This window comes from Salvelinus alpinus, chromosome 8 (assembly GCF_045679555.1).
Source record: "Salvelinus alpinus chromosome 8, SLU_Salpinus.1, whole genome shotgun sequence".
Classification (NCBI taxonomy): Eukaryota; Metazoa; Chordata; class Actinopteri; order Salmoniformes; family Salmonidae; genus Salvelinus; species Salvelinus alpinus.
The window spans coordinates 18188217-18215263 of NC_092093.1; the positions used below are offsets into that span (position 1 = coordinate 18188217).

The 27047-nt window shown below is 43.4% G+C and overlaps 2 protein-coding genes across 4 annotated transcripts; one reads left to right on the forward strand and one right to left on the reverse strand.

The window, feature by feature from the left end:
* Positions 1-181: 181 nt before the first annotated feature.
* LOC139582662 (heat shock protein HSP 90-alpha 1) lies at positions 182-5584 on the reverse strand. The gene is made up of 11 exons (XM_071412858.1): positions 5347-5584; positions 3933-4082; positions 3361-3727; positions 3061-3194; positions 2578-2886; positions 2295-2460; positions 1988-2178; positions 1724-1871; positions 1319-1587; positions 867-1200; positions 182-628 (listed from the first exon to the last, which is right to left on the reverse strand). The coding sequence occupies exons 2-11, from the start codon at positions 4080-4082 to the stop codon at positions 519-521; spliced, it is 2178 nt and encodes a 725-aa protein (XP_071268959.1). The 5' UTR covers positions 5347-5584; the 3' UTR covers positions 182-518.
* Positions 5585-8710: 3126 nt separating this feature from the next.
* Positions 8711-18233, forward strand: LOC139582663 (WD repeat-containing protein 20-like). 3 transcript variants are annotated; one of them, XM_071412859.1, is made up of 4 exons: positions 8711-9016; positions 13303-13485; positions 13785-15182; positions 16971-18233. In XM_071412859.1, exons 1-4 carry the CDS (start codon positions 8768-8770, stop codon positions 17022-17024), a joined length of 1884 nt encoding a protein of 627 aa, XP_071268960.1. In that variant the 5' UTR covers positions 8711-8767; the 3' UTR covers positions 17025-18233. The 3 variants fall into 3 exon arrangements, with proteins under 3 accessions (XP_071268960.1, XP_071268961.1, XP_071268962.1); XM_071412860.1 differs by having other exon boundaries at positions 13785-15068; XM_071412861.1 differs by lacking the exon at positions 13785-15182 and having other exon boundaries at positions 8712-9016.
* Positions 18234-27047: the final 8814 nt, after the last annotated feature.

Genomic DNA, 27047 nt, shown 5'->3' on the forward strand with positions numbered 1-27047 from the left:
AGATGTGAAATACTGTCAATACAGGGAGCACTTAGGAGAGGGTAAGGTGATGCAAAATAAATAGTCCATTCATCCATCTCTGAGATATTAAATTGTGTTGAATTATAAACATGCCTGACATCACAATAATCCAGACTATTTGAAAAAGAGGATTCATCAACCAGAAGGAGACAATGTAAGATATGTTTCTAAATACATCTTTATTATAAATCTTGTCGTTTTTCATAGAAAATAGCTCACAGTTACAAAAAGACAAGTCAAATCCCTGTTGACTTGACATTAAATAGCCTATTATTAAAGTACAGTTGAATAGGGTATACTATATACTATGTGAATAGGCAGCCGGTATACTATATGATTATGGTATTGATTAATTATGATTGATTAAATTCAATACTTTCCCCACAGCTCGACAGTCATGGAAAATGTCAATTGGAAAGTCTATTTGGGACACAAAAAAATTTACTTACAAAATAAAGAGTTAAAAGGGAGAAATAAAATGTACTGCTGTAATATCTTTAGTCAACTTCCTCCATTCTAGAGGTGTCATCATCTCCCTCCAGGACAGGCATGTCATCCTCACTGGGCTGGAGGATGTCCTCCACTGCTGAGTCATCATCATCGATGCCTGTAGAGGGGAAGAAATAGCCCACATTAGAAAATCATCTTCAGTTGGTGTACTAACTGCTATTCAGACAGCCAAAGGGTGGGAAAAGCAAAAGCCATATTCCTTACCATTGTACTACCATGATATTTCTGTCAGTTACTTGGTGTTTGCAGCCCTGTCTGTATATTGCTCTAGGAGGAGACTTTCAACCCCATCAACCAAGTCAAAAGTTGAGGGCGAATAAGCTTGATCAACTCACCCAGGCCAAGCTTGATCATCCTGTAGATGCGATTTGCGTGGGTCTGAGGGTCGTCCAGTGTGAATCCAGAAGACATCAGAGCAGTCTCGAACAGCAAGATGACCAGGTCCTTCACGGCTTTGTCGTTCTTGTCGGCCTCAGCTTTCTCTCTCAGGGTCTCGACAATAGGGTGGGTTGGGTTGATCTCCAGGTGCTTTTTGGCTGTCATGTAGCCCATGGTGGAGTTGTCTCTGAGAGCTTGAGATTTCATGATCCTCTCCATGTTGGCTGTCCACCCGTAGGTGCTGGTCACAATGCAGCAGGGGGAGGAGACCAGGCGGTTGGATACTGAAACCTGTCAATATTGAAAACAGATGATTAGTAGTCATAGTGACGGTTGTTGTAAGTGGTCTGATATTAAAAGGTGAAGACACTTTGCAGAGGCATTAGGTTCAGGTAAATTGTGCTTGTACCTTCTCAATTTTCTTGTCCAGGATGTCCTTCATGATCTTGCAGAGGTTCTCAAATTTAGAATTCAGCTCCTCCTGTTTCTTTTTCTCATCCTCATCCTCAGGCAGCTCCAGACTTTCCTTGGTCACAGAGACCAGGTTCTTGCCTTCGTACTCCTTCAGCTGCTGGACACAGTACTCATCAATGGGCTCAATCATGTAGATCACTTCCAGGCCGGCCTTGCGGAGGCGCTCCACAAAGGAAGAGTTGGCGACCTGTTCCTTGGTCTCACCTAGAAGAGGATACACAGTTATTAACAGTTGGATTGCCCTGTTTCTTTCTCAAGTTTTAACATTAAAAAGTAACATTAAGTAACATTGATTTAACAAAGGAAAAAGAATGTAGAGAAAAAATGTAGGGCAGCTCACCAGTAATGTAGTAGATGTGTTTCTGGGTGTCCTTCATAAGGGAAACGTAGTCCTTCAGGGAAACCATTTCATCACCGGAGTTGGAGGTGTAGTAGCGCAGCATGTCTGACAATTTCTTGCGGTTCTGAGAGTCCTCATGGATTCCCAGCTAAAAGGCACACAACGATGGAAGATGTTAAAGCATAAGCTCCCTCAAAAAGGAGAAGTTTGGGAGAAAATCTGTGGTACCTTGGAAAAGCCATTTCAAAGGGAGGAAGAACGTACCTTGATGTTCTTAGAGAACTGCTCGTAGAACTTCTTGTAATTATCTTTATCCTCTGAAAGCTCTATGAAAAGCTCGATACACTTCTTGACCAGGTTCTTGCGGATCACCTTGAGGATTTTGCTCTGCTGCAGCATCTCTCTGGAGATGTTCAGGGGGAGATCCTCAGAGTCCACCACACCCTTGATGAAGTCTGGAGAGAACGACCGAGACAATTGGTCAGACATCTTACTTACAGCTTTACTTGAAGTCCTGATTGAGTGAGGTGCTCAGGAGGTATCCATGAAAGGTTCAAGGAACAGTACTCACTGAGATACTCTGGCATCAGCTCGTCACAGTTGTCCATGATGAAGACCCTGCGCACATACAGCTTGATGTTGTTCTTCTTCTTCTTGTTCTCAAAGAGGTCGAAGGAAGCCCTCCTGGGCACAAAGAGCAGAGCGCGGAACTCCAGCTGGCCCTCCACTGAGAAGTGCTGTGGGAATAAAAACATAAACATTGACTCATACAGTCCTAATAATGTATTAATTCATAGGTTGGATCAAGATAAACCCATAAGGGTTGCGTTTTCGGGTTGCTATCATAGACTCACCTTGATAGCCAGGTGGTCCTCCCAGTCGTTGGTCAGACTCTTGTAGAACTCTCCGTATTCCTCATTGGTGATGTCATCAGGGTTACGGGTCCAGATAGGCTTGGTCTTGTTCAGCTCCTCTGCGTCGATGTATTTCTCCTTGACCTTCTTCTTCCTCTTGTTCTTGCTGTCCTTGGTGTCCTCGTCCTCATCAGAGCCGACGTCCTCGATCTTGGGCTTGTCTTTGTCCTCAGCTGCAGCATCTTTATCAGCCTCCTCATCCTTTTCTCCCTCCTCAAGGTCCACCTCCTTCTCTCTAGACTTCTCCACCTTGATGAAAATGTTCATGTTATCAAACTTTTTTAGGATTTGCCTACTATAGGGAGCAATGTTTGGGTCCACTATTATCGACAGGTTACTTTCCTAGTTTATACAGTATATTTCAGTTAATCTCCCCAATATTTTGTTACGACTAAAGAAATATAGAGCTCTATTAGAACTTACATAGAGTGTGATGGGGTAGCCAATGAACTGGGAGTGCTTCTTCACAACCTCCTTGACGCGCTTCTCCTCACAGTATTCAAACTGGTCCTCCTTCATGTGCAGGATCACTCTGGTGCCACGGCCAATGGACTCACCTTCAGATCGGACAAATCAGACTCACACATTGGATCTAGGCTTACTACCTTTAGAATGACATTGATGCACAGCAGATTCAACTTATGCAGGAAGAGGGTTTATAGTGTTGTATTGGAGAAAGGTGTTTGTAGTAGCATATTAATCAATACTGTTGAAAAGGCTTACCATTGTCAACTTTGACAGTGAAAGAGCCACCAGCTGCAGACTCCCAGATGTACTGCTCATCATCGTTGTGCTTGGTGATGACGGTCACCCTCTCAGCCACCAGGTAGGCGGAGTAGAAACCCACACCGAACTGCCCGATCATAGAGATGTCAGCTCCAGCCTGCAGGGCCTCCATGAAGGCCTTGGTGCCAGACTTAGCGATGGTTCCCAGGTTGTTGATCAGGTCGGCCTTGGTCATGCCGATGCCGGTGTCAACCAGGGTCAGGGTGCGAGTGCGCAGGTCAGGGGTGACCTCGATCTTCAGGTCCTTGCAGGAATCCAATTTGGTGGGGTCTGTCAAGCTCTCGTATCTGATCTTGTCCAAAGCCTTTCAGAACATGAAAAAAAGAGGTCACAATGGTAAAAAGAAGTCTCTTGGTTGATAGCTTGAGCTAATTTAACAATGTGGTTAGCATGCTAACTCTGAGCTATAACTTATTTTCTCTATTGGCTCAGAGTGCAGTGTATGAGTGGTTGGTTACTAAGGTAAAATGTTACATGGGACAATTTAGCGTTATGATTAATCTACTCACATCTGAGGAGTTGGAGATGAGCTCCCTAAGGAAGATCTCTTTGTTGGAGTAGAAGGTGTTGATGATCAGGGACATCAGCTGGGCGATCTCAGCCTGGAAGGCAAAGGTCTCCACTTCCTCCTCCATGGTGTGGCTGGCTATCTCTGGCATCTGGAGAAACAAAATGGCAGACATTGAAAGATCTTTAATTGTACTTTTATTATCCTAAGAATGAGTGAATATCCTTGAATTAAGGCTTTTCAGAAGACATGCTTTTTAAAAGCACTTTAGGCTTGTTGCTGCATTTTGCAATAAGTCTTGCTTCAGCGCAATTGAAGAAAATAAAACTTATTGTAGCTTACAAATAGTCATTGCAGGAAATGTTGCCTTTTTAAAGTTTTTTAACATCCAGAGACACCTGATTATTTTCTAGAAAGCCTCAAGTCTAGTCAGCCACATGGCAATGAGGGATAGAAGTGCTGAGGAAGAAAGGCAGCTGTTACAGCCCTCCATCAGAGGCTCCTGTTGCACAGGCCCCATCTGTCAATCAAGGCCTCTGCCATTTGAAAAGAGGGTGGAGTTTACAGAATCTTCACACCCCCTTGCCAACAGTTGTAGTGGTGCCATGTGAATGTGACTAAGATGATGTAAGACTTTTGTCTTGAATAGAAAAATGTTGAGTTTTATTATGTCTTCAGCATGGAATTGTCCTCTCTACTATAGGGTTTTGTGTGTTATTTAATTTCAGCAAAACTATTATAGTTGGTCTTAAATGTCCTGATTGTTTTAAAGCACTGATATACTGAGAAGTATTCGTCAAATGCCATTAACACTCTTCCCCATTGAAGACACTTTTTCCTAAAGCAGCATCTTATCCATAAAAATGATCAAGGCTTCATAAAACTACTTTTTCCAGATCAATGCATCTATGAATCCATCATTGCCCTTGGCTTCAAACTGACTATATTAATCATGTAGGTTCTGGTCTAAGACACTTTGAGGTCTGATAATTGCATTCTTTAATAACTTGTTATAGGTAACTTGATTGTAATTGTTCTCTGTGCCAACTGCCAAGCCTCTCTTCCTTCTCTTCAGCTGCCATGTCTCTCTCTCCCTCTAACCAGGGTCATATTCCATGTGCTCATCTCCGGGCGTGCTCACACAAAGGGTTCTACCAGACCCAGGAAAACTGTCTGTTAAATTCTCCCCACTGATTTAATGCAATTTCAGATTAATACAGTTCAAATCTTCCCCAATATACATTATTCTGTATAGAGTACCAACATACTGTAGGCTGCTTGTTTCCTGCTGGTCTTTCACCTTTATAAAATGAATGCATAATGTATTTCCAGAATATTTTCTATTGACCTTCCTTACACTCCTGAGTTACAAGTAGCTATTCATTTGGTTTGCCTTTCATCTATCTCCCTCTTACCTTGACTAGATAAGAATGTGCTCCTGTGCTTCACTTGGCGTTTTCTGATCGCTGTAGATTGAATCTCAGAGCGTCTCTGCTGTTCCTTTGCAGATGAATCTAGTATTTAAATCTCTGTATTTCACTGGTCCTAATCCTCTATGGATTCAGGTGAATGTCCTCTCACTCGCTGTATCTGAGGACCCCTGGGCCTACTCCTGTCTTTTTATACAAGGGGCGCTTTCTCGAAGCTCCCATTCAGAAGCTTCCAGAAGGAATGCCCAGTCCCACTACAGTATAGAGTAAGAGTGGGGGGGGGGCTAAAGAAAGGACCAGTAGGGTGAGGGTGATAGTGAGAGCTGTGAGGTGTCCGTCGCCGTAAACCGCATGTGTCCTTATAGGGCAGCACAGTCACAAGGGGTGCCTGTCACTCAGGGGCCAGAGCCGTCCAGATAGCGTGTGTCAGGCCTGGCCCAGCAGGCCCCACCATACACCCCCATTGCCTGTCAGCATAGCCTTTCCAACCACCTGCTCCCACCAGAACCCTTCGGACAGACAGACGCAGGGCAGAAGGCCTCCGAAAGGATAACAGGCCACACGTCTTTTTTTGGCCAGTGAGATTGAGAAAGAATAGCTGATGTGTTCGAGTAATGGTTCAGGTCCAGGGAAACTGTGTTGAGAGATTGGCTACAGAGTTTACTTCCACAGTCTTTGATCCTGTCTATCCTTAATACACATGCATGTCTATAGAAAGACACTCTTTTGCGTGTTTTGACCCCAACAAGAGGGGCTTTTTTGTGTCCTAATGGTGACACTACTGCTGATTTAGTTATAATGATGATATAAACAAGATGTGCAATATGTTGATTTTGTTTGAGTGCAACATGAGTAGGCTATTTTCTCTGCATCGTTGGAAAGGGGCCGTAAGTGAGCAGTTCACTGTTAGTTGACACCTGTTGTTTAGGAAAGCATGACGAATACAATTTGATTTGATTGATTTGAAATGAGAAAATGTATATAATGGAGAATGCAGTACGATGCAACTCGTGTCTCAATTTGTAGCAGTCATCATGGTAAGACAAATGTCAAATCATGAACATACAGAAAATGATGGAAAAGACCAGAATTCTCCAGCATGTGTGTTTGAGCAGACTGCCCAGAGGATGGCACTATTAGCAACAGACGAGTAAAGCAGGAGGTATCTATGGGCTACAGAAGAAAATAATGTAATAGGCTCGATCAAATTAATTAAATATGAATATCCACAACATACAATATACTTTTCACAATTGTAAAATGGTCATATCCAAATTGAAGGATTACTTTTTTAGAACGACTTCGACATTTGCAGCATTCGCGAGCGTTTTTCGCATGATGGTCTACCTAGCCTAAAGGCCTCCAGGTGGCGATATTGAGCCATTTCATCTTACCTTTGGATGGTTTCACGTCATACACAGTTTCATTCCCGTTTCATAAACTGCCTTTGGACGGTACGATGAAACGACTCAATATCGTCATCTGCCGGCCTTTGGGCTAAGGTAAACCATGATTCAAGTACCGCATTCTCCACAATAAGAAAGTATACGTCCATGCAATTCCACTAGAACGTTTAGCTAGCTAGACAAACTATTACATGCATTTTGTCGAGGGTTTATAAATGTATTTTGCCTCACCAAATTCCTCACTTCTCTCTCTAAACTGAAGTATTAACTAATTGAAGCTTTTAGCGCGTTGGTTGTGGACTCAACTGAGGAGCGCATGCTCTGTCAGTACCAGTCAAAAGTTTGGACATACCTACTCTTTCAAGGGTTTATTTTTTTTCTACATTGTAGAATAATAGTAAAGACATCAAATCTATGAAATAACACATATGGAATCATGTAGTAACCAAAAAAGTATATTTTATATTCTTCAAAGTAGCCACCCTTTGCCTTGATGACAGCGTTGCAGACTCTTGGCATTCTCTCAACCAGCTTCACCTGGAATGCTTTTCCAACAATCTTGAAGGAGTTTCCACATATGCTGAGTACTTGTTGGCTGCTCTTCCTTCACTTTGCGGTCCAACTCATCCCAAACCATCTGAATTGGGTTGAGGTCAGGTGATTGTGGAGGCCAGGTCAGCCATGCAGGTTAAGTGTGCCTTGAATTCTAAATACATCACTGACAGTGTCACCAGCAAACACCCCCACACCATCACACCTTCTCCATGCTTCACGTTGGGAACTACACATGCGGAGATCATCCGTTCACCTACTCTGCGTTTCACAAAGAGACAGCGGTTGGAACCACAAATAACAAATTTGGACTCATCAGACCAAAGGACAGATTTCCACTGGTCTAATGTCCATTGCTTGTGTTTCTTGGCCCAAGCAAGTCTCTTCTTCTTATTGGTGTCCTTTAGCAGTGGTTTCTTTGCAGCAATTTGACCATGAAGGCCGGATTCACGCAGTCTCCTCTGAACAGTTGATGTTGAGATATGTCTGTTACTTGAACTCTGTGACAGCATTTATTTGGGCTGCATTTTCTGAGATTGGTAACTCTAGTGAACTTATCCTCTGCAGCAGAAGTAACTCTGAGTCTTCCTTTCCTGTGGTGGTCCTCATGAGAGCCAGTTTCATCATAGCGCTTGATGGTTTTTGCAACTTCATTTGAAGAAACTTTCTAAGGTCTTCAAATTTTACGGATTGACTGACCTTCATGTCTTAAAGTAATGATGGACTGTCGTTTCTCTTTGCTTATTTGAGCTGTTCTTGCCGTAATATGGACTTGGTCTTTTACCATATAGGGCTATCTTCTGTATACCACCCTTACCTTGTCACAACACAACTGATTAGCTCAAACGCATTAAGAAGGAAAGAAATTGCACAAATTAACTTTTAACAAGTCACATCTGTTAATTGAAATGCATTCCAGGTGACTACCTCATGAAGCTGGTTGAGAGAAAGCCAACAGTGTGCAACGCTGTCACCAAAGCAAATGTTGGCTACTTTGAAGAATCTCAAATATAAAATATATTTTGATTTGTATAACACTTTTTTGGTTACTATATGTTTCCATATGTGTTATTTCATAGTGTTGATGTCTTCACTATTATTCTACAATGTAGAAAATAGTTTAAAAAATAAAGAAAAACCCTTGAATGAGTAGGTGTGTCCAAACTTTTGACAGGTACTGTATATATTATTTTTTAAATGTTTAGCTCACATTATACAATTTAAAACTATGCATTAAGGTCTCTGTAATATAATAAATGTGCCAAAAATGAGTTTAAACATTAATTCATGCATTTATATAGCTTCCAAATATATTTTTTTTAAACGGAGGAGGAGTACCAAGATGGTTGCGCGGTGGCTTTAATACCCCGCATCGGTCTATCATCCAGGTTGTATACATATCGTTGGTAAGATCCGGGTTTTGGACAGGATGAACGCCAATTTCCAAGATGGCTGCGGAGGGAGGAGGGAAGGAGATGAACGAAATTAAAACTCAATTCACCACTCGGGAAGGTGTCTATAAACTCCTCACTCACTCCGAATATAGCCGCCCTAACAGGGTGCCTTTTAATTCACAGGGCTCAAATCCGGTAAAAGTCTCATTCGTGAACGTGAACGACCAGTCAGGCAACGGCGACAGAATCTGTTTCAATGTGGGCCGGGAACTGTACTTTTACATCTACAAAGGCGTAAGAAAGGTAAACAGCACTCAAAGCTGACAACTTTTATTATTAAAGTTAATGTGCGTGTTCAAATGCATAGTAATGTGCTGTCCAGTTTGGAAGTTTCACTGACGTGCGCAGATAGCTAGCCAGAGTAGGCCACTTAGCTTTGGTGGCTAACTAGCTAGTTAGTAGCATCGCCACAGTTTGTTTTGCCCGCACCCTGTGGAGAAGTCCTGGTATGTGCATATCGCCCACCTAGTTAGCCAACTAACCGGTTCGATTCAAGTGAATGGCCTCTTAGTGACTGTTTGTTTTCTCTAGCTATGTGAATATGCGCGCTTTAACCTTGGAACTGCCCGTCTTCAGTTCTGACATGTTGATTGACATCTTCTGCATTTGCAGAGTACGTTAAATGCGACACGTTAAGTAATATACATATTGTGTATTTTGAGGTTAGAGTGATAACTGACAACAGTGGTGTGTTTTTAGTGCTCTTGTTTTATTTTCTCTGCACAGGTTCTTTGCGATCATAGAATAGTCAACTACTGTATAGACAACTAGTTATGTGTCCTATGCTAGTCCTTCAAGGCCCCAAAGCCAGCTTGGTATTGTTTATTGTGAAAGTGTGTTTGGTTGGAAGTGAGCTGTGTTTCTGGATGATGTAATGCAAGTGATCTGTCTGGGTCTGTTAGTGGCAGGGATGATGTTATGCAAGTGATCTGTCTGGGTCTGTTAGTGGCAGGGATGATGTCACTGCATCGAGCTGTTTAAGGCATCTAGTGATAATGACGATGATAATATGTCCTATTGTTTGTGTCCTCACATTTCTAAACTTGTTCAAAACATAAGACAAGTGAAACTTACGTCACATTGTCAGACACCATTAACTTATCTTGTGTTGTGGCTGCTCGGTCATTTCTATTGTTATGATGAGGAAGATGTTGGACTGCTTCTAGCACATGCTGTGTTGGCCTAGTTGGTGTTAACATGGGGCACTTCGAGGATGGAGTAGATTTGTGTGGGAGATTGTAAGATATTTTAAGTTTGTCACCTCAATTTTTGCAAGTGTTTCTGACTAATGGATGTTGGTTTTAGTGGTATACCGGAGTATTTGGAAAGCCATGGGATGGTTTTTCAATACCGTTGGAACTATCTTCGAACATTTTTAATACATTTGAATATTTGTAGCTACTTTTCAAGTAAATACCTGCAGTCAACTTGTGCAATATGTTAATAATTTCACCTGTCACATAATGTTTCATTATGAAGCTTACCGGTAGGCCCCAGTCACGTGGTGTTTGTTTACAAGCACACAACAACGAGGGACCAGAGCCTTGTGAGTCACTCACTGTTGTGCAGAAAGCACTAGGTGATATAGTTTCAGTACGGAATTCACAACTAAATGTTTGCCAGCTAGATATCTTGTAACTATTAAGTTAACTGTCTAAAATGTGCTAAAGGCTCTGCAGTTGTGCATTTGGTTTGCTAATTTAGTAGTTTTCGCTATCTAGTAAAGTGATTAGTTGGCTTGGACGGTATCCAGATTATTGTACCTTCATACTGACGCATTTTTTCAAACCCCACTGAGCCTCTGTTATCCGAACGTTAGCAATGCTAACACGTACATGTAACATCCCATAGAGAATGCTAACTAAATGCTAACGAGCACATTGCAAACATTTTATACATTCTCTGACCTAAACTGTCTGCAGTTTGTCTGTCTGCAGGACAGCTCATACCAGCTCATAAAGATATACAAGTAACTCAAATGCTACTTAATTTGTTGCATGCAAAAAACAAATATTAGACAGGAAGGCTCTTGATCCAGGAGGGGATTCTCTGCTGTTACCAAGAGAAGCTTGATTTTGGAAGAAGCTAAACACTAGACTTTGGAGGTATGCGGTGTATATAGGGGTATTTGGCAATAGCCACGGTACTGGACTGAACTGAGGTCTCTGTAGTCCTTCCTGTAATCAGTGAAGACTAGAGGGGTATTCTACAAAGCAGGACCAATGAGTTAACCAGTGAGTTAACTTCCCCAACTATTTAAAAAAAAAGATAAGCAGGAAATTGCCATGGTCTAATTGTCTAAACAACCAAAAACACATCTAATTTTAGCTTTCTTAATGAACCAGTAAATCAATAGTAATTTCTGGTGTTCAAAGTTAACTGGCTAACTCATTGGTCCTGCTTTGTAGTATACCGGTCAGGTATAGGACAGCAGAGCTACTGCCTGGCTAGAAAACCGAGCAAACAGCTGAGATGTCAGTGAGCCCAGTGGGTCGGCTTTGTGAATAGGCCTACAGTCTCTTGCTCATTACCAAAGATTTAGGACATAGCCTAGTCTGTGTTGAAATATCCTAATTCATTTGATAGTGGCATTGGATTATATTTTAACAGTGTCTGTGAGGACATTTCTCAGTTGATGACAAGGAGGCAGAAGGCTAAGCATCCTCTTGCCTAATTGTCAAAATGGGTATTTTTTGCCACTGACCCGGTGTGCAGTCACTCACTCACTTTTATCTCTGTTATGCTGGAGTTAGGTCTGTTCGGGAGCATATCTGTGCCCCCTGTTGTGGCCCTTGGTGTGTGATTGAATTTGTCATGGTATTATTCATCTGATGATGGTACACAGATCAGCAGGATATTGTACTGGATGGGACACAGACGTAGTCTAAATCATTGACCTGTCTCTTATGAGTTTCACATTAGTTAAAGTCCCGTGGAGAGAATAGGGCTTTGGCTACTGGTTTGTCCAGGGTTTTGGAGCCGCATGTATTCTTGGCATATTGAAGTGTGTAAAAGATCCTAATTTCATTAGTGCTGGCCCTGCTCTGACAGATCTGTCAACAGTCTTATGACATAGCCTTATCTCCCTCACTGCCTCTGTTGGTCCTCCACTCAGTTAGACCAAGGTTTCCCCAAACTCAGTCCTGCCCCCCCCTGGGTGCATGTTTTAATGTTTACCCTACACAGTTGTGTAGTGCTCGGGCAAACACCAACATGTGCACCCAGGGGGGGGCCCTAGGATCTAGTTTTGGAAACTGTGAGTTAGACCACCAGAGTCACAGATTGGATCCTACAGTATCAACCCTTGGGCCAGGACGTTTCCTGGATTTCCTAAGAAACACTTGAAGTCTGGACCCCAGACATAAAACTAGGGCCAGGAGGTTTTCCTGGTCAGTTCACGCTGACAGGAAAAACTATTGTCCCTCATCATCAATATAGCTACTCATCTTACCAGTGATAACCTAGCCTATACTTTCCGGAGGGCTCAAATCCATCTACAGCGTCCTACTGTACCACCAACTGCCTAGTACCGACCAGCTGTCCACAAACCCAGTGCTCTTAGATGTTTTACACCTATGAATTTGACAACAGCTGACAACAGCAATTTGACAACAGCTGTTCTTTTGTGCTGCTGCCATGTTGTGCTGCTGCCATGTTGTGCTGCTGCCATGCTATGTTGTCTTAGGTCTCTATTTATTTAGTGTTGTCTCTTTGTCGGGATGTGTGTTGTCCTATATATATATATTTTTTTTTAATCCCAGCCCCCATCCCCGCAGGAGGCCTTTTGGTAAGCCGTCATTGTAAATAAGAATTACTTCTTTACTGACTTGCCTAGTTAAATAAAGGTTAAATAAAAAAATCTAAAAATAACTGACATTACCACCTCAGTGTTTACACAAGCATCTGTCTGGTTAGAATCAAGTTGTCTCCCCATAGGCCTGTCTCTGCCCTAGACAACTGTTGGTAGACACTGGCACTGCAAGGTAACCTATATTCCCCCACTGGAGTGGACAGCTCTTTTTCTGTCTGTCTCTCTTTCTGTCTCTGTCTGTCTCGCTCTCTGCCGGGGCTAATGATTGTCTGTGCAGTAGGACCCGTGTCTGGTGCCTCTGAGGTAGCCTAATAAAGTGGAATTTGCAGACATGCGATACCTCTAATGCCCTTGACATAATTGTCCTTGGGCAAGTTTGACAGAATGTTGCTACTTGCTAGGTAATGATTTCTAGGTCACCGGGATGTTTTTTTGTGGGTTGTGTGAAGGATGGTGGAAGTCTTGGAGAGAAGTAAAGGAAGCGGTGGGGGTGAGGCTACTTGACGTCACTGCAGACAAGAGGTCCAATGCTTTCATGTCTGTATTTCAGTTGGCTAATAGGCCTATACTGTTACATTACCACTGATTCTCATTAGGTCAGTGCATTATCTGCAGGTGTTATAGTGACAGGAGTGGCCTTGTAAAATCACTGAGGTGTATGTTGAACTAAGATAATGGCTGTACGTGATTCTGACTGTGTCTTGTGTTTCTTCACAAGGCTGCTGACCTGAGCAAGCCCATAGACAAGAGGATCTACAAAGGAACGCAGCCCACGTGTCATGACTTCAACCCCCTCACGGCCACGGCGGAGAGCGTCTCCCTGCTGGTGGGCTTCTCGGCCGGCCAGGTGCAGCTCATCGACCCTATCAAGAAGGAGACCAGCAAGCTCTTCAATGAGGAGGTGGGTTCAGCAGAGTTCACTTTAGTCAGACTGGCTAAGATGGCTGTCCTGTGGTTGAATATCAATGTATGTGGTTGACTTTCCTCTCCTGGGAGGAAACTGTTTTCAAATGCACATTAGAATATGACTGTTCCGTTCCCATATCCACACGATGTGTTGGGCATCCGTTTAGGTGTTACGGTAGTGTTGCTATTGGAACGTGGACCGGTTCAGGTAGCATGTCCTCGGTTTAAAATGTTTTCGTTTGAATGCATGTTTGACAACACTCACGTCGACGTCTCTCCCTCTCGTACCCTCAGAGACTCATAGACAAGTCTGGTGTGACATGTGTGCGGTGGGTCCCTGGCTCAGAGAGCCTCTTCCTGGTGGCTCACTCCAGCGGCAGCCTGTACCTGTACAACGTAGAGCACACCTGTGGCACCACGCCACCCCACTACCAGCTCCTCAAACAGGGCGATGGCTACGCCGTGCACACCTGCAAGAGCAAGTCGGCCCGCAACCCCCTACTGCGCTGGACGGTGGGTGAGGGGGCGCTGAACGAGTTCGCCTTCTCCCCTGATGGGAAGTTCCTGGCGTGCGCCAGTCAGGATGGCTTCCTGCGCGTGTTCGGCTTTGACGCGGCCGAGCTGCACGGCACAATGAAGAGCTACTTCGGTGGACTGCTGTGTGTGTGCTGGAGTCCGGACGGACGATACATAGTGGCTGGGGGGGAGGATGACCTGGTGACAGTCTGGTCCTTCTCAGACTGCAGGGTGATCGCCAGGGGCCACGGCCACAAGTCGTGGGTGAGCGTAGTGGCGTTTGATCACTGTACGACCAGCGTGGAGGACAGCGACCCGCCCGCAGAGTTCAGCGGGAGCGACGAGGAGTTCCACGAGCAGATCCATTTTGCAGGTGGGCGGGACCGGGCCAACAGCTCCCAATCACATCTCTCCAAGAGGAACTCTACAGACGGCAGGCCGGTCAGCGTGACCTATCGCTTCGGCTCGGTGGGACAGGACACCCAGCTGTGTCTGTGGGATCTGACTGAGGACATCTTGTTCCCCCACCTGCCCCTGTCACGCACCAGAACTCACACCAACGTTATGAGTGCCACCAGCCCCCCAGCTACTGGGTCGGCCTCTAATACTACTGCTACTACTACTACTACTAACCCTACTAACCCACCTGGCACCAATGGCAACAACACCGTGAGCAGTAGCAGTGGTAACAGTAGCGCCCTCTCTAACTCAATCCTCGCCCCCCTGCCGCGCTCCAACAGCCTGCCGCACTCCACTGGCCCCGCAGGGGGCAGCACCACGCCTAACAGCCACATGAGCAGCAAAGGAAGCAGCATCATCGACAGCGCCTTCATCGCCACCGGGGTCAGCAAGTTTGCCACGCTGTCGCTGCACGACACACGCAAGGAGCGCCACGAGAAGGACCACAAACGCAACCACAGCATGGGCCACATCAGCAGCAAGAGCAGCGACAAGCTCAACCAACTGAGCTCTGCGGCGCGGACAGCCAAGGCGGACGCAGCTAAGACTCTGGGCACGCTGCTGTGCCCGCGCATGGAGGAGGTTCCTCTGCTGGAGCCACTGGTGTGTAAGAAGATCGCTCATGAGAGACTCACTGTGTTAATCTTCCTGGAGGACTGTCTGGTCACAGCCTGCCAGGAGGGCTTCATTTGCACATGGGCCAGGCCCGGGAAAGTGGTGAGTCTAGGCCCCTACCCCTTTCAACACTATGTCAGGCCCGGGAAAGTGGTGAGTCTAGGCCCCTACCCCTTTCAACACTATGTCAGGCCCGGGAAAGTGGTGAGTCTAGGCCCCTACCCCTTTCAACACTATGTCAGGCCCGGGAAAGTGGTGAGTCTAGGCCCCTACCCCTTTCAACATTATGCCAGGTCTGGGAAAGTGGTGAGTCTAGGCCCCTACCCCTTTCAACATTATGCCAGGTCTGGGAAAGTGGTGAGTCTAGGCCCCTACACCTTTCAACACTATGTCAGGTCTGGGAAAGTGGTGAGTCTAGGCCCCTACCCCTTTCAACACTATGCCAGGTGTGGGAAAGTGGTGAGTCTAGGCCCCTACCCCTTTCAACACTATGCCAGGTGTGGGAAAGTGGTGAGTCTAGGCCCCTACCCCTTTCAACACTATGCCAGGTCTGGGAAAGTGGTGAGTCTAGGCCCCTACCCCTTTCAACATTATGTCAGGTCTGGGAAAGTGGTGAGTCTAGGCCCCTACCCCTTTCAACACTATGTCAGGTCTGGGAAAGTGGTGAGTCTAGGCCCCTACCCCTTTAAACATTATGCCAGGTCTGGGAAAGTGGTGAGTCTAGGCCCCTACCCCTTTCAACACTATGCCAGGTGTGGGAAAGTGGTGAGTCTAGGCCCCTACCCCTTTCAACACTATGTCAGGTCTGGGAAAGTGGTGAGTCTAGGCCCCTACCCCTTTCAACACTATGCCAGGTCTGGGAAAGTGGTGAGTCTAGGCCCCTACCCCTTTCAACACTATGCCAGGTGTGGGAAAGTGGTGAGTCTAGGCCCCTACCCCTTTCAACACTATGTCAGGTCTGGGAAAGTGGTGAGTCTAGGCCCCTACCCCTTTCAACACTATGCCAGGTCTGGGAAAGTGGTGAGTCTAGGCCCCTACCCCTTTCAACATTATGTCAGGTCTGGGAAAGTGGTGAGTCTAGGCCCCTACACCTTTCAACACTATGTCAGGTCTGGGAAAGTGGTGAGTCTAGGCCCCTACCCCTTTCAACATTATGCCAGGTCTGGGAAAGTGGTGAGTCTAGGCCCCTACCCCTTTCAACACTATGCCAGGTGTGGGAAAGTGGTGAGTCTAGGCCCCTACCCCTTTCAACACTATGTCAGGTCTGGGAAAGTGGTGAGTCTAGGCCCCTACCCCTTTCAACACTATGCCAGGTCTGGGAAAGTGGTGAGTCTAGGCCCCTACCCCTTTCAACATTATGTCAGGTCTGGGAAAGTGGTGAGTCTAGACCCCTAGACACTTCCAACCCCTAGGGAAGATCTCAATTGCATCCTCCTCGCCTCCTTCTCGAAACCTATTGGATGAGAAAGCCAGAGGTCCCGCCCCTCTGACCTTCTCCTCCAATGGGTTTTGAGAAGGAGATGAGGACGCAAGGAGTATGCAATTGAGATCTTCCTCTAGACACTATAGTTTGACATCTGGCACCTAGATTAGACACTTCTCATAGATCTCTGAAAATGTTGATTGACTATTGATTGGCAGTTTAGGTTTGCTATGCAGCATCCTCATTTGCCCACTGTGATACCCTTACAGGGATGGTTATCAATCCAGGATCTTAATTGGCCATTTAGAAATGTTAGGGATTTGTTTTGGTGCTAAAAACATATTTTTTATGATGATGATGTAACCTACTGTTTCCCATTGATGACAAGTTTCAATTAACATTGTTTTTCCTTTCTGAGTGTCCAAAAAGTCTCCTCCTCTAACTAATTTCCCTCTCCTCCTCTGCAGGGCTTACTGCCATCTCAGAACCCGACCAACTCTCCTAGTGGGACTGTAGTATAGCCCTGGTGCTAGTGCTGCTAAACTAAACCGAGCTCCACCAGACCACAGACAGACGGGACAGGATGACCTGGCCACACCTCACCATAGCCCAGTAGCGCTGTTCTTCACTCACACCTTCACCATCAGCACCACTGAAGGTCTCTTTTCATTCTGTTCATCTTTAGATAGAAGGATAGATAGCTTACGTGGGCCAGTGAGGGTAGGTGGAGAGGCCCACAGTCTGAAAGGGGTGTAAAGGATCATGCAGAAAGCTTGAAATGGTCCATGAGCATTGAAACCGTTGTTCAGGGACAGGAGGCTTGCAGGGCTGTGTTTTATTTGTTTCCACCTCTGTTCCCCCTCAACCTTCTCTAGCCTGGTCCAGAAACACACCCTGGAAGAGCTCGGGCTTGTTTTCAGACTCTCTAATAGCCTAGCCCGGTCCAGAAACACAACCCCTAGCCACTACTACCTCTGACATTTTTGTGTAGATCTGAAAGACTTGGATAGGTTTAATCAATATGGTAGTAGCCACATTTCTTCCCCTATCCAGTCCTCAGATCTACCTGAGTGCCTAGGGGTTAGGGGCTGTTTAGGGACAGGTGCTATCTCTTCTCACTAGTCCCTCATCCCTGACTAACCCTGGTGCAGTTTGATCTCATGTTCACAGCAAAGGGAGACCAGAGGAGTTCGCTTCCTTTAACTACAAGAAGAAAAGAAACAGTTTTTAATTTAAATCAGAACATCACAGCTTGAGTATTTTGCACTGGTATTGTTTTTTCTTCTGTTCTGTGTTAAGTTTTAATTCATAATTATAATGGGACAAAAAGAAGATATCTGAAGACAGCCTTTGGATGCACTTGGGTTGATGCAAGGTGTCTCTGTCTGGACGCTGCAATCATAGGGTTTTAAAGAAGGAACAAAATGAGAATTGTTTGCACTTAATAGTTAGAGAATGGCTTTACAATTTTGGAGTGTGCAAGGACTCCCCTGACAAGGTTGTTAAAAATATAAATAGAATGAAAACCTTTTTATATCTATTGAACATTTATTTTAATATTATTTCAGATTTAAAAATGGGCTCTGTATTATATGTAAATATTGTACTTTGATGATTTATGGGTGAAATGATCATTATTACACCAGTTGGAAGTTCTTCATTTCAGAAAATAGTGATATTTCTAATGCAGAAAAATATATACATAATATTAAAAATTAATCTTGAATATGCAGGTTGTTTTTGCTTTTCTGTTGTACATAAAGAGAATTCAGGTGTATTTTTCTTAATATGTTTGTCTCCATGGAAACCTCTTTATCTAATAGGTAGTGCTGAAAGCTAGCCTGTCGCTGCTAGCCAGTCCACTCCCAAAACCACCCCTATGCCCTTGCGGAGACCTGGATTATGTAGGTAGACATGGCACCACATTTCCCTGAAACACTTTATTACATTTTCACTATATTGCTTATATACCTATCCAATCCTCTCAGATTTGCACGAGGGCACAGGTCGTAGGTGCTAGAGGTTGATTTAGGACCGGGCCATAGGCTAAGATAGGAGCCGTCTAATTCAGCCATCACTCAGAGCTCAGGTAAAACATGGAAGACTACTGCTGACATAGGTCTCTCACCCATTAATAGGCACCAGTACTCTAAATGTGTGAATTCACTTACCGACCTAGTATATAACAAACATGACTGAACTGGTGTTATGGTTGTGTGGACTAGGACGGTACAGGAGTTATGACGACAGAACTGATGTCGAAAATGTGTGAACCAGACAACTGACACTGTTCATGAACATCAATACTTGGTGGTATGAGTGCTGGTGCTAGCTCAGGGGAGTGAAACGGTCACATCGAAATGTATTAGGTGAAAAAGATATGGGAATATCTGTCATGTAGAATAAGGAATCTAATTGTCTATTCATTACATTTCTTAAAGCTTTGTGGCTCTAAGGTCATCTTCCAACCATTGCTGACAATGGACTTCTATAAGCATGATCGTAGCGCTACGAAGCTTCGCCTCCCTGAAGAGCACCCAGGTAGGCAGTGGAAGGATTCTCCAAGGTCTAACAGTGGGAGTGTTTTTCTTTTCTCACCGTGTGACTCGTATTAAACAGCTTTGACAGACCTTGTTGTCTCTGACCTCCAGTCTTTTACTAGTGGGCTGAATGGACAGTCAGTCACCAGAGGACTTTCCTCTAAATGCTTCTCATGAGTTTAGCTTCAGCACTGTTTGTTTTAGTAGTATTGTATGGGCACATGAGACCCAGTAGTTAATTCAAATGAAGTCAGTCTTGAGGCTGAACACAAGTCTGTTGGACCAACTGTTTAGCTGTGGCTCTAAAAGAGCTGAACTGAGGGTTTCTTGGAACCTGTATTAAACCACCACATTGTGTCTTCACCTCCCTCACCACCAGCATTATGGGCCTGGGAGTAGTGAGGCAGTCAGTGGTTTGGGTGTCCACTGGTCCTTTCCGGGGGGTTGATACAGCTGTCCAAGGCCTGGCGATGGGACTCCTCTGGGCTAGAGGGACAAGACAGCATCTATAATCATCTTTATCAGAATAGGATAGAATATAACTTTTGTCCAACCAGAGATGGAAATATGCCTGTGAAATCAACTAACAAGTACACTATTTAAGTGATAATGCCAGAGAAGCTGGTATTTGGAGTATTGGCACAGGTGTTGTTGGGGCAAACCACTTTTATACAATAGATTACGCACATATTCAAATAAGGATTGACATATTTTCATTAAATGTTATTTTGATAGAATAAATACATTTATTTCATCCTTTCACAAGATATAGCCCTGACACAAATCTAAGGTTGTTACTGAAGCGGGCTGGTCGTTCATTCTATCGGTTCGGTTGCCAGAGATGTGACCCAGTCATTAAGTATTTTTGTTCTGTATCTATGGACGCGACCCAGTCGTTCGTTCTAAATGTTCCATTCCCCAACGGGCTGGTAACGTTCTTACCCCTTGCTTAATGCTAGCCAACAACGGCTAACTTAGTCACGTCAAACAGTGCAGTCAGAATAACAACAGTAGCCGCATTTGCATTTGTTTAAGCTGTTTTCTAGTGACATTTATTTGGACACATCCATAACATTGAACTAATGAGGTGCGATTTCACCTGGCATAGAAATGTGCTCTCTCGTCAGGACACTGTTCTTCAGAGTAGCTAGCCAACAACACAGCAACACAATCACTTAGAACTGAAGCTGGAAAGACTGCAAACTAGCTGCACTTCGTTTCATTGTACCTTTTTCCAATTGACATTTATTTGTATACAGTGATCCCTCGCCACTTCGCGGTTCACTTATCGCGGATTCGCTATTTCGCGGATTTTCATAATGCATTTTTTTTTTTTTTTTGGTGCATTGTGCTCTGCATTCTGATTCGCTAAAAACTCACTCCCGCTTCTTGTATCAAAACATGCTACGAATTGTGCTATCATTTTGTCGTCTCGTGCAGTTATGTGTACGTACATAAAACAGCTTGGCAAATTTACATTAAGTTGGCCAAATTATCTTGTAATTTCGAACATCTCCTAAACCCATAATGTCGACGAAACGGCCTACACGTGAGTCACTGTATTTGTATACATGTAATAGTTGCTAATTGTAAAAAAAAAAAAGTTTTCTATTTCGCGGATTTCACTTATCGCGGGTCATTTTCGGAACGTAACCCCCGCGATAAACGAGGGATTACTGTATATCAATAAAAATGATGCCAGCTGATTCATGATTTCGACTGGCTGAGAAACGGTGCCTGTCTGTCTGTCCGCTCCCGACACTTTCATTACTGTCCGACAGCTGGAGATCGAATTTGAATATTGAAACAATGTTGCAAATGTTGGAGAGACAAACAGCAAGGTTTATCTCTCCTGCTTCCTGCTGGCTCTGTCTGGCAGCTTGCCATGGCACAACACACACGTTACATTAAGGTGACCAGACGTCCCCGTTTTTGGTGGCCTGTCCCCGGAACTGTCCCCGTTTTTAACTGTGCGTTAAAAACAGATTGCAGAGTAATATATTTTATGTGGCAAGAAAGACCGGGCAGCAGAGCCTACCAGTTGACGTCTCAATCGCGTTGTGCTTGTTTTGTCCAGCAGAGGGGGCTGCTCTCTATAGCAGCTTCTACTAACTACTTGCTCGCGATAGTTTTAGAGAAAACAGCTGTGGAAAACTGATCCAGAAGCTAGCAAGTGTTAAGTGAATCCACAACATCACCACAAACGTCTTTTCAAGCCAGGTACAATCGTTTGAGATACTATCTAATGATGTTATAATGTCACAATTTATTATATAGATAGATGATCTGCTTTATAAGGTTTTAAATAGGTTATGCTAGCTAACATTAGCTAGATAACTTAATCGGCATAGCTAACGTAAACTCACCCCATTCCGTACAAATGTGCGCAACCGCAACATTCAAACGAGGCTACAAAGAAAACTAATGGGACTGTAGCGACTGTGTTGACTTCAAAATCGGGGGTGTAAACTAGGTTTCTGTTCAAGCGTTGATTGACATGGTAATGGCTCTATAGTATTGGAGAAAAGTTTAAAAAACGGACCCTCCATTACATCGTGATGTGTCATGTCGTAACGTACAGCACACATAAAGCAACTATTTCTGTCTTACAATCTCTCTCCACCAGGTGTAGCACTTCTCTCTTCGTTTAAAAACAAGAAATGGACAGTGACGGGGTAAGGGGGGGATACCTAGTCATTTTTTGCATCATCATTGCATGCGATCATCATTCTCAAAGCAGCTGTTTACTTCTAAGATCACTTTAGCACCGCCCTAAAAACCTGATTCGAATTCAACACAAACCTTCAAATAGGTATGTAATGACACATTATATAAACTCTTTATCGTGTATTATTTACATTTTAGAGGCGATAAGGTGATAAGTTGGACAGATCAAGTGGGAAAAAAGCAATTTTCCCACACATCTTTCCTTCTCACTATCACGCATTAGTTTCGCTTCCCCACCCGCCATTTTTAAAAAGACCCGACTGGGCTCATTGCCTGCTTGAATTATGCATAAACGGGCAGCGTTTAGGTCATGGATTTGATAATGTTGGAAAGGGGAGAAATTGTGCTTTACAATGGTATTGACATTACAGTTGATCTGGAAGTATGTTTTTGGGGCGCTAAAATGAGAGCAATTATACAGACCAAGGCGATGTACGAGTTTACGTTAGGTTAAAAAACGTTCACATGTAAACATGCAGTGGACGGGCTATTTTGAAAATATGATTATATTAAATGAATGCACAATTAATTATGATAATATTTACTTGTAGATTACAATTTTAATGGTTTGGCATTATAATAAGTATGGTGAAAAATATATTTTGAAATTTTCATGGATAACATTAGCATAATGTTTTCTTTTAGAGTGGAGAGGAGGAAGACTGGATAGGAAGAAGAGTGAGATAGAGGAGGAAAGGTAAAGATGATTACAGAGCCTGCCAATTCACTATTCCAAACAATGTTTTTGAGATAAAATACAAAAATGAGGCAGCAATGGGAATCTGTTAACCAAAGTATTTTATCTAATAATGTACTATTTATTATTAAAGATTGGAGAGGAAGGAGAAGGAAAAATGAAGGGAGTTAAAGGAGTGAAGCGAGGAGAGTAGAAGAATGAGGTGGAAAGGTAAAGAGAAGGAAAGGAAGAAAGACGAGGAGAAAGATTAGAGGAGAAGAAAAAGTTAAGAGTAAGAAGAGTGACACAAGGAGATTGAAGAAGAGCAGACGGCGGTACAATGAACAATTTCCAAGAAACGGAAATGCACTTTTTATGACAACATGATGAGAGAATTTCCATTTATACAGTCAGGTCAAGACGATAGAATGGTTCACTGCACCCTTTGTAATTCCTCTTTTTCAAATGGCAGCGGGGGAAGAACGGCAGTGCAGAACATCAACAGGCGAAACAGCATAAAGCCTCTCTGATTGCCCGTGTTGGTATGCCCTCTGTCACCACATTCTTCAAGAAGGTAGAGCCTTCCCAAGAAGAATATGATTTAGCTGTGCAGGAGGGTGTCTTTGCATACCACACTATGCGACACAATCATAGTTACAGATCTATGGACTGCACAGCACAACTGACACCGAAGCTTTATGAGCCAAAGTTTACATGTGCTTGGACAAAATGTGACGTCATAGTGAGTAACGTGTTAGCACCATGGGCAACTACTTTGGTAACACAGGACCTAGACCAGGTTGAATGTGTGTCCCTGTCCATTGATGCGTCCAATCATGGACATGTAAAGCTGCTGCCAATACTAGTCAGATATTGTAAGATATATGATGGCAACACATCTGTGGAAACAAAACTGCTTGATGTTGTTGAATTGAAAGGAGAAACAGCAGAGGAGATTGCAGCTGAGGTCCTGGTGGTCATCCAAAAATGTTACCTGGAAAACAAAGTCGTGGCATTCTCTGCCGACAACACAAATACCAACTTAAAAATGCTCTGCAGCGGGAGGTGATTGGCTTAGGTTGTCCTGCCCACATCATTCATAACACGGCCAGAACAGCTTTGGATATGATTCCCCTTGATGTTGAGTACCTGCTCACAAAGATATTTGGATATTTTCACCGTCAGAGTAGAAAGACTGAAGAGTTTTTGTGAGTTTGTTGGCCAGGAGTACCATAACATTTTAGGACACAGCCATGTTCGCTGGCTGTCCATGTTCCCTGCTCTAGAAAGAGTGCTGAAAATGTATGTGCCATTGAAATCCTTTTTTCTTTCTGAAGACAAATGCCTTGTTGTCCTCCGAACAATGTTTGAAGATCCACTGACTGAACTTTGGCTGGCCTTTGTCCATGGAAACTTGACCATAGTCAGTGACACGATCAAGATGCTTGAATTCCAGGACAGCTGTGCTGTGGAGTCAGCTGCAATTCTGAGAAACATTGAGGGAAAATTGACTGCAAGGCGTGAAGACAACTTCATTCCAGTTTTGGTCAGAGGACTTCTGAGAGAGCTAGAGGAAAATGGAGCAATGTCTAAAGAGAGCCTTCTCAAAACATCCCAATCATTCTTCACTACGGCTGTGAACTACTTGCAATCATGGGGAAAGCACACAGATAATCTAAAAGATTTACATTGTCTCCTTTTTAAACTTCTTAGGGCTGCAATCCCGTTAACGAGATCGATAGGACAACAGCCAGTGAAAGTGCAGGGCGCCAAATTCAAACAACAGAAATCTCATAATTAAAATTCCTCAAGCATACAAGTATTTCACACCATTTTAAAGATACCATTCTTGTTAATCCCACCACAGTGTCCGATTTCAAAAAGGCTTTACAGCGAAAGCACCACAAACGATTCTGTTAGGTCACCGCCAAATCACAGAAAAACACAGCCATTTTTCCAGCCAAAGAGAGGAGTCACAAAAAGCAGAAATAGAGATAAAATGAATCACTAACCTTTGATGATCTTCATCATATGACACTCATAGGACTTCATGTTACACAATACATATGTTTTGTTCGATAAAGTTCATATTTATATCCAAAAATCTCAGTTTACATTGGCGCCATGTTCAGAAATGCCTCCAAAATATCCAGAGAAATTGCAGCGAGCCACATCAAATAACATTAATACTCATCATAAACTTTGATGAAAGATACATGTTTTACATAGAATTAAAGATAAACTTGTTCTTAATGCAACCGCTGTGTCAGATTTCGAAAAAGCAAACCATGCAATAATCTGAGGTCGGCCAATCAAGACAAAAATATATCCGCCATATTGTGCAGTCAACAGAAGTCAGAAATAACATTATAAATATTCACTTACCTTTGATGATCTTCATCAGAATGCACTCCCAGGAATCCCAGTTCCACAATAAATGTTTGATTTGTTCGGTAATGTCCATCATTTATGTCCAAATAGCTACTTTTGTTAGCGCGTTTGGTAAACAAATCCAAAGTCACGAAGCGCGTTCACTAAAAGCAGACGAAATGTCAAAAAGTTCCGTAACAGTCAGTAGAAACATGTCAAATGATGTTTTGAATCAATCTTTAGGATGTTTTTAACATAAATCTTCAATAATGTTCCAACCTGAGAATTCCATTGTCTTCAGAAGTGCGATGGAACAGAGCTCGCTCTCACATGAACGTGCATGGTCAGCCCATGTTCAGGTCATGGTAGACCTTACTCAATCCCCTCTTTCGGCCCCCCTTCACAGTAGAAGCATCAGACAAGGTTCTAAAGACTGTTGACATCTGGTGGAAGCCTTAGGAAGTGCAAAATGACCCATGTCCCACTGTGTATTCGATAGGCGATGAGTTGAAAACCTACAAACCTCAGATTTCCCACTTCCTGGTTGGATTTTTTCTCAGGTTTTTGCCCGCCATATGAGTTCTGTTATACTCACAGACATCATTCAAACAGTTTTAGAAACTTCAGTCTTTTCTATCCAATACTAATAATAATATGCATATATTAGCAACTGGGACTGAGGAGCAGGCATTTTACTATGGGCACCTCTGTGCACCTTTCATCCAAGCTACTCAATACTGCCCCTGCAGCCATAAGAAGTTAAAAAGGCAACCTCAGCGTGAAGAGATCCAGAAGGCAGCAGGCACACTGCAGGAAAAATGCCCCAATGTGACCATCAATGAGGATTGTTTGACGAGGTTACTGGCCTGCAATAGTTCCTAAAGGGGGGATCGCTTGAAGAATGGAAAACATCTGAGACAGTAGTCAGAGATGGAGCACGGTGGTTACCCACTTCAAAGAGAATGACATCCCACACACTAACCTGGCTAGATTAGCGTCTGTTGTCATGTGCTTACCTGGAAGTAATGCACCAGTCGAGAGTGTTCTGCCAAATGAATGATATATGGACAGCAGCAAGAAATAGGTTCACTGTTCCTACCATAAAGGCCATGCTTATTGTGAAGACAAACTTCAATCTCCCTTGCCAGGAGTTCATGGAGAAGCTGGCCAAACACAGAGCAATCCTGAAGATACATTCTTCTGAGAAATATACAGATTAGGTTGGTATAAGTATATTATGTAGTTACCAACCTCATCAGCATCTTATTTCTTTATTATGTTGTTAAGTATTTCACATAGACTATTGTCTGTTTTTTCAATTTTGCTCATGTTCTCTTCTGCTCTATTAATTTTTTTATTTTTATTTAACCAGGAAGGGCTCATTGAGATTTAAAATCTATTTTTCAAGAGCGTCCTGGCCAAGATAGGCAGCACCAAGTCATTACAAAAATACAGACAAACAACATGAAAAACTACAAGTAATCTAGTAAAAACCATAGAATTCACAAGAGTATAACAAAATCATAAAACAGCAAATTAAAAACATTGACAGGTCAGGGAATCAGCCTCAAAATCCTTCATCAGTGATCTAAAAACACCAATCGGGACAAGTTCTTCCAGTTTAAAAGTATTTTGTAAGGCGTTCCAAGACGATGGCGCAGAGTACATAAAAGACCTTTTACCAAATTCAGTTTGGACATTTGGAACAGTTAGCAGGATAAAGTCCAGCGAACGAAGAGACGATCCACCACATTTCTGAACAATAAAAATGCCCAAATAAAAAGGTAGTAAACCCAAAATGGCTTTGTAAATAAAAGTATACCAGTGACTGAGCCTACGAGTGACTAGAGAAGGCCAGCCAACCCTGGTATACAAAGTGCAGTGGTGCGTAAGGGTTTTGCAGTTTAAAATAAATCTCAAAGTGCCATGGTAAAGAGTGTCAATTGATCTCAAACACTGAGCGGAAGCATTCATATATAAAATATCCCCATAGTCTAGTAAAGGCATAATGTAGTTGATACTAGCCTCCTTCTGGCTTCAAAAGAAAAACAGGCCATATTCCTAAAATAAAAACCCAATTTCAGCTTCAATTTTTTTGTAAGTTGTTGAATATGCAATTTTAAAGAGAGCCCGTCATCAATTAGAATTCCAAGATATTTATATGAGGTTACAACCTCAATCTCCTTTCCCTGACAGGTAGTAATAGGTGAAAGGTTCAGAGGTCTATTTCT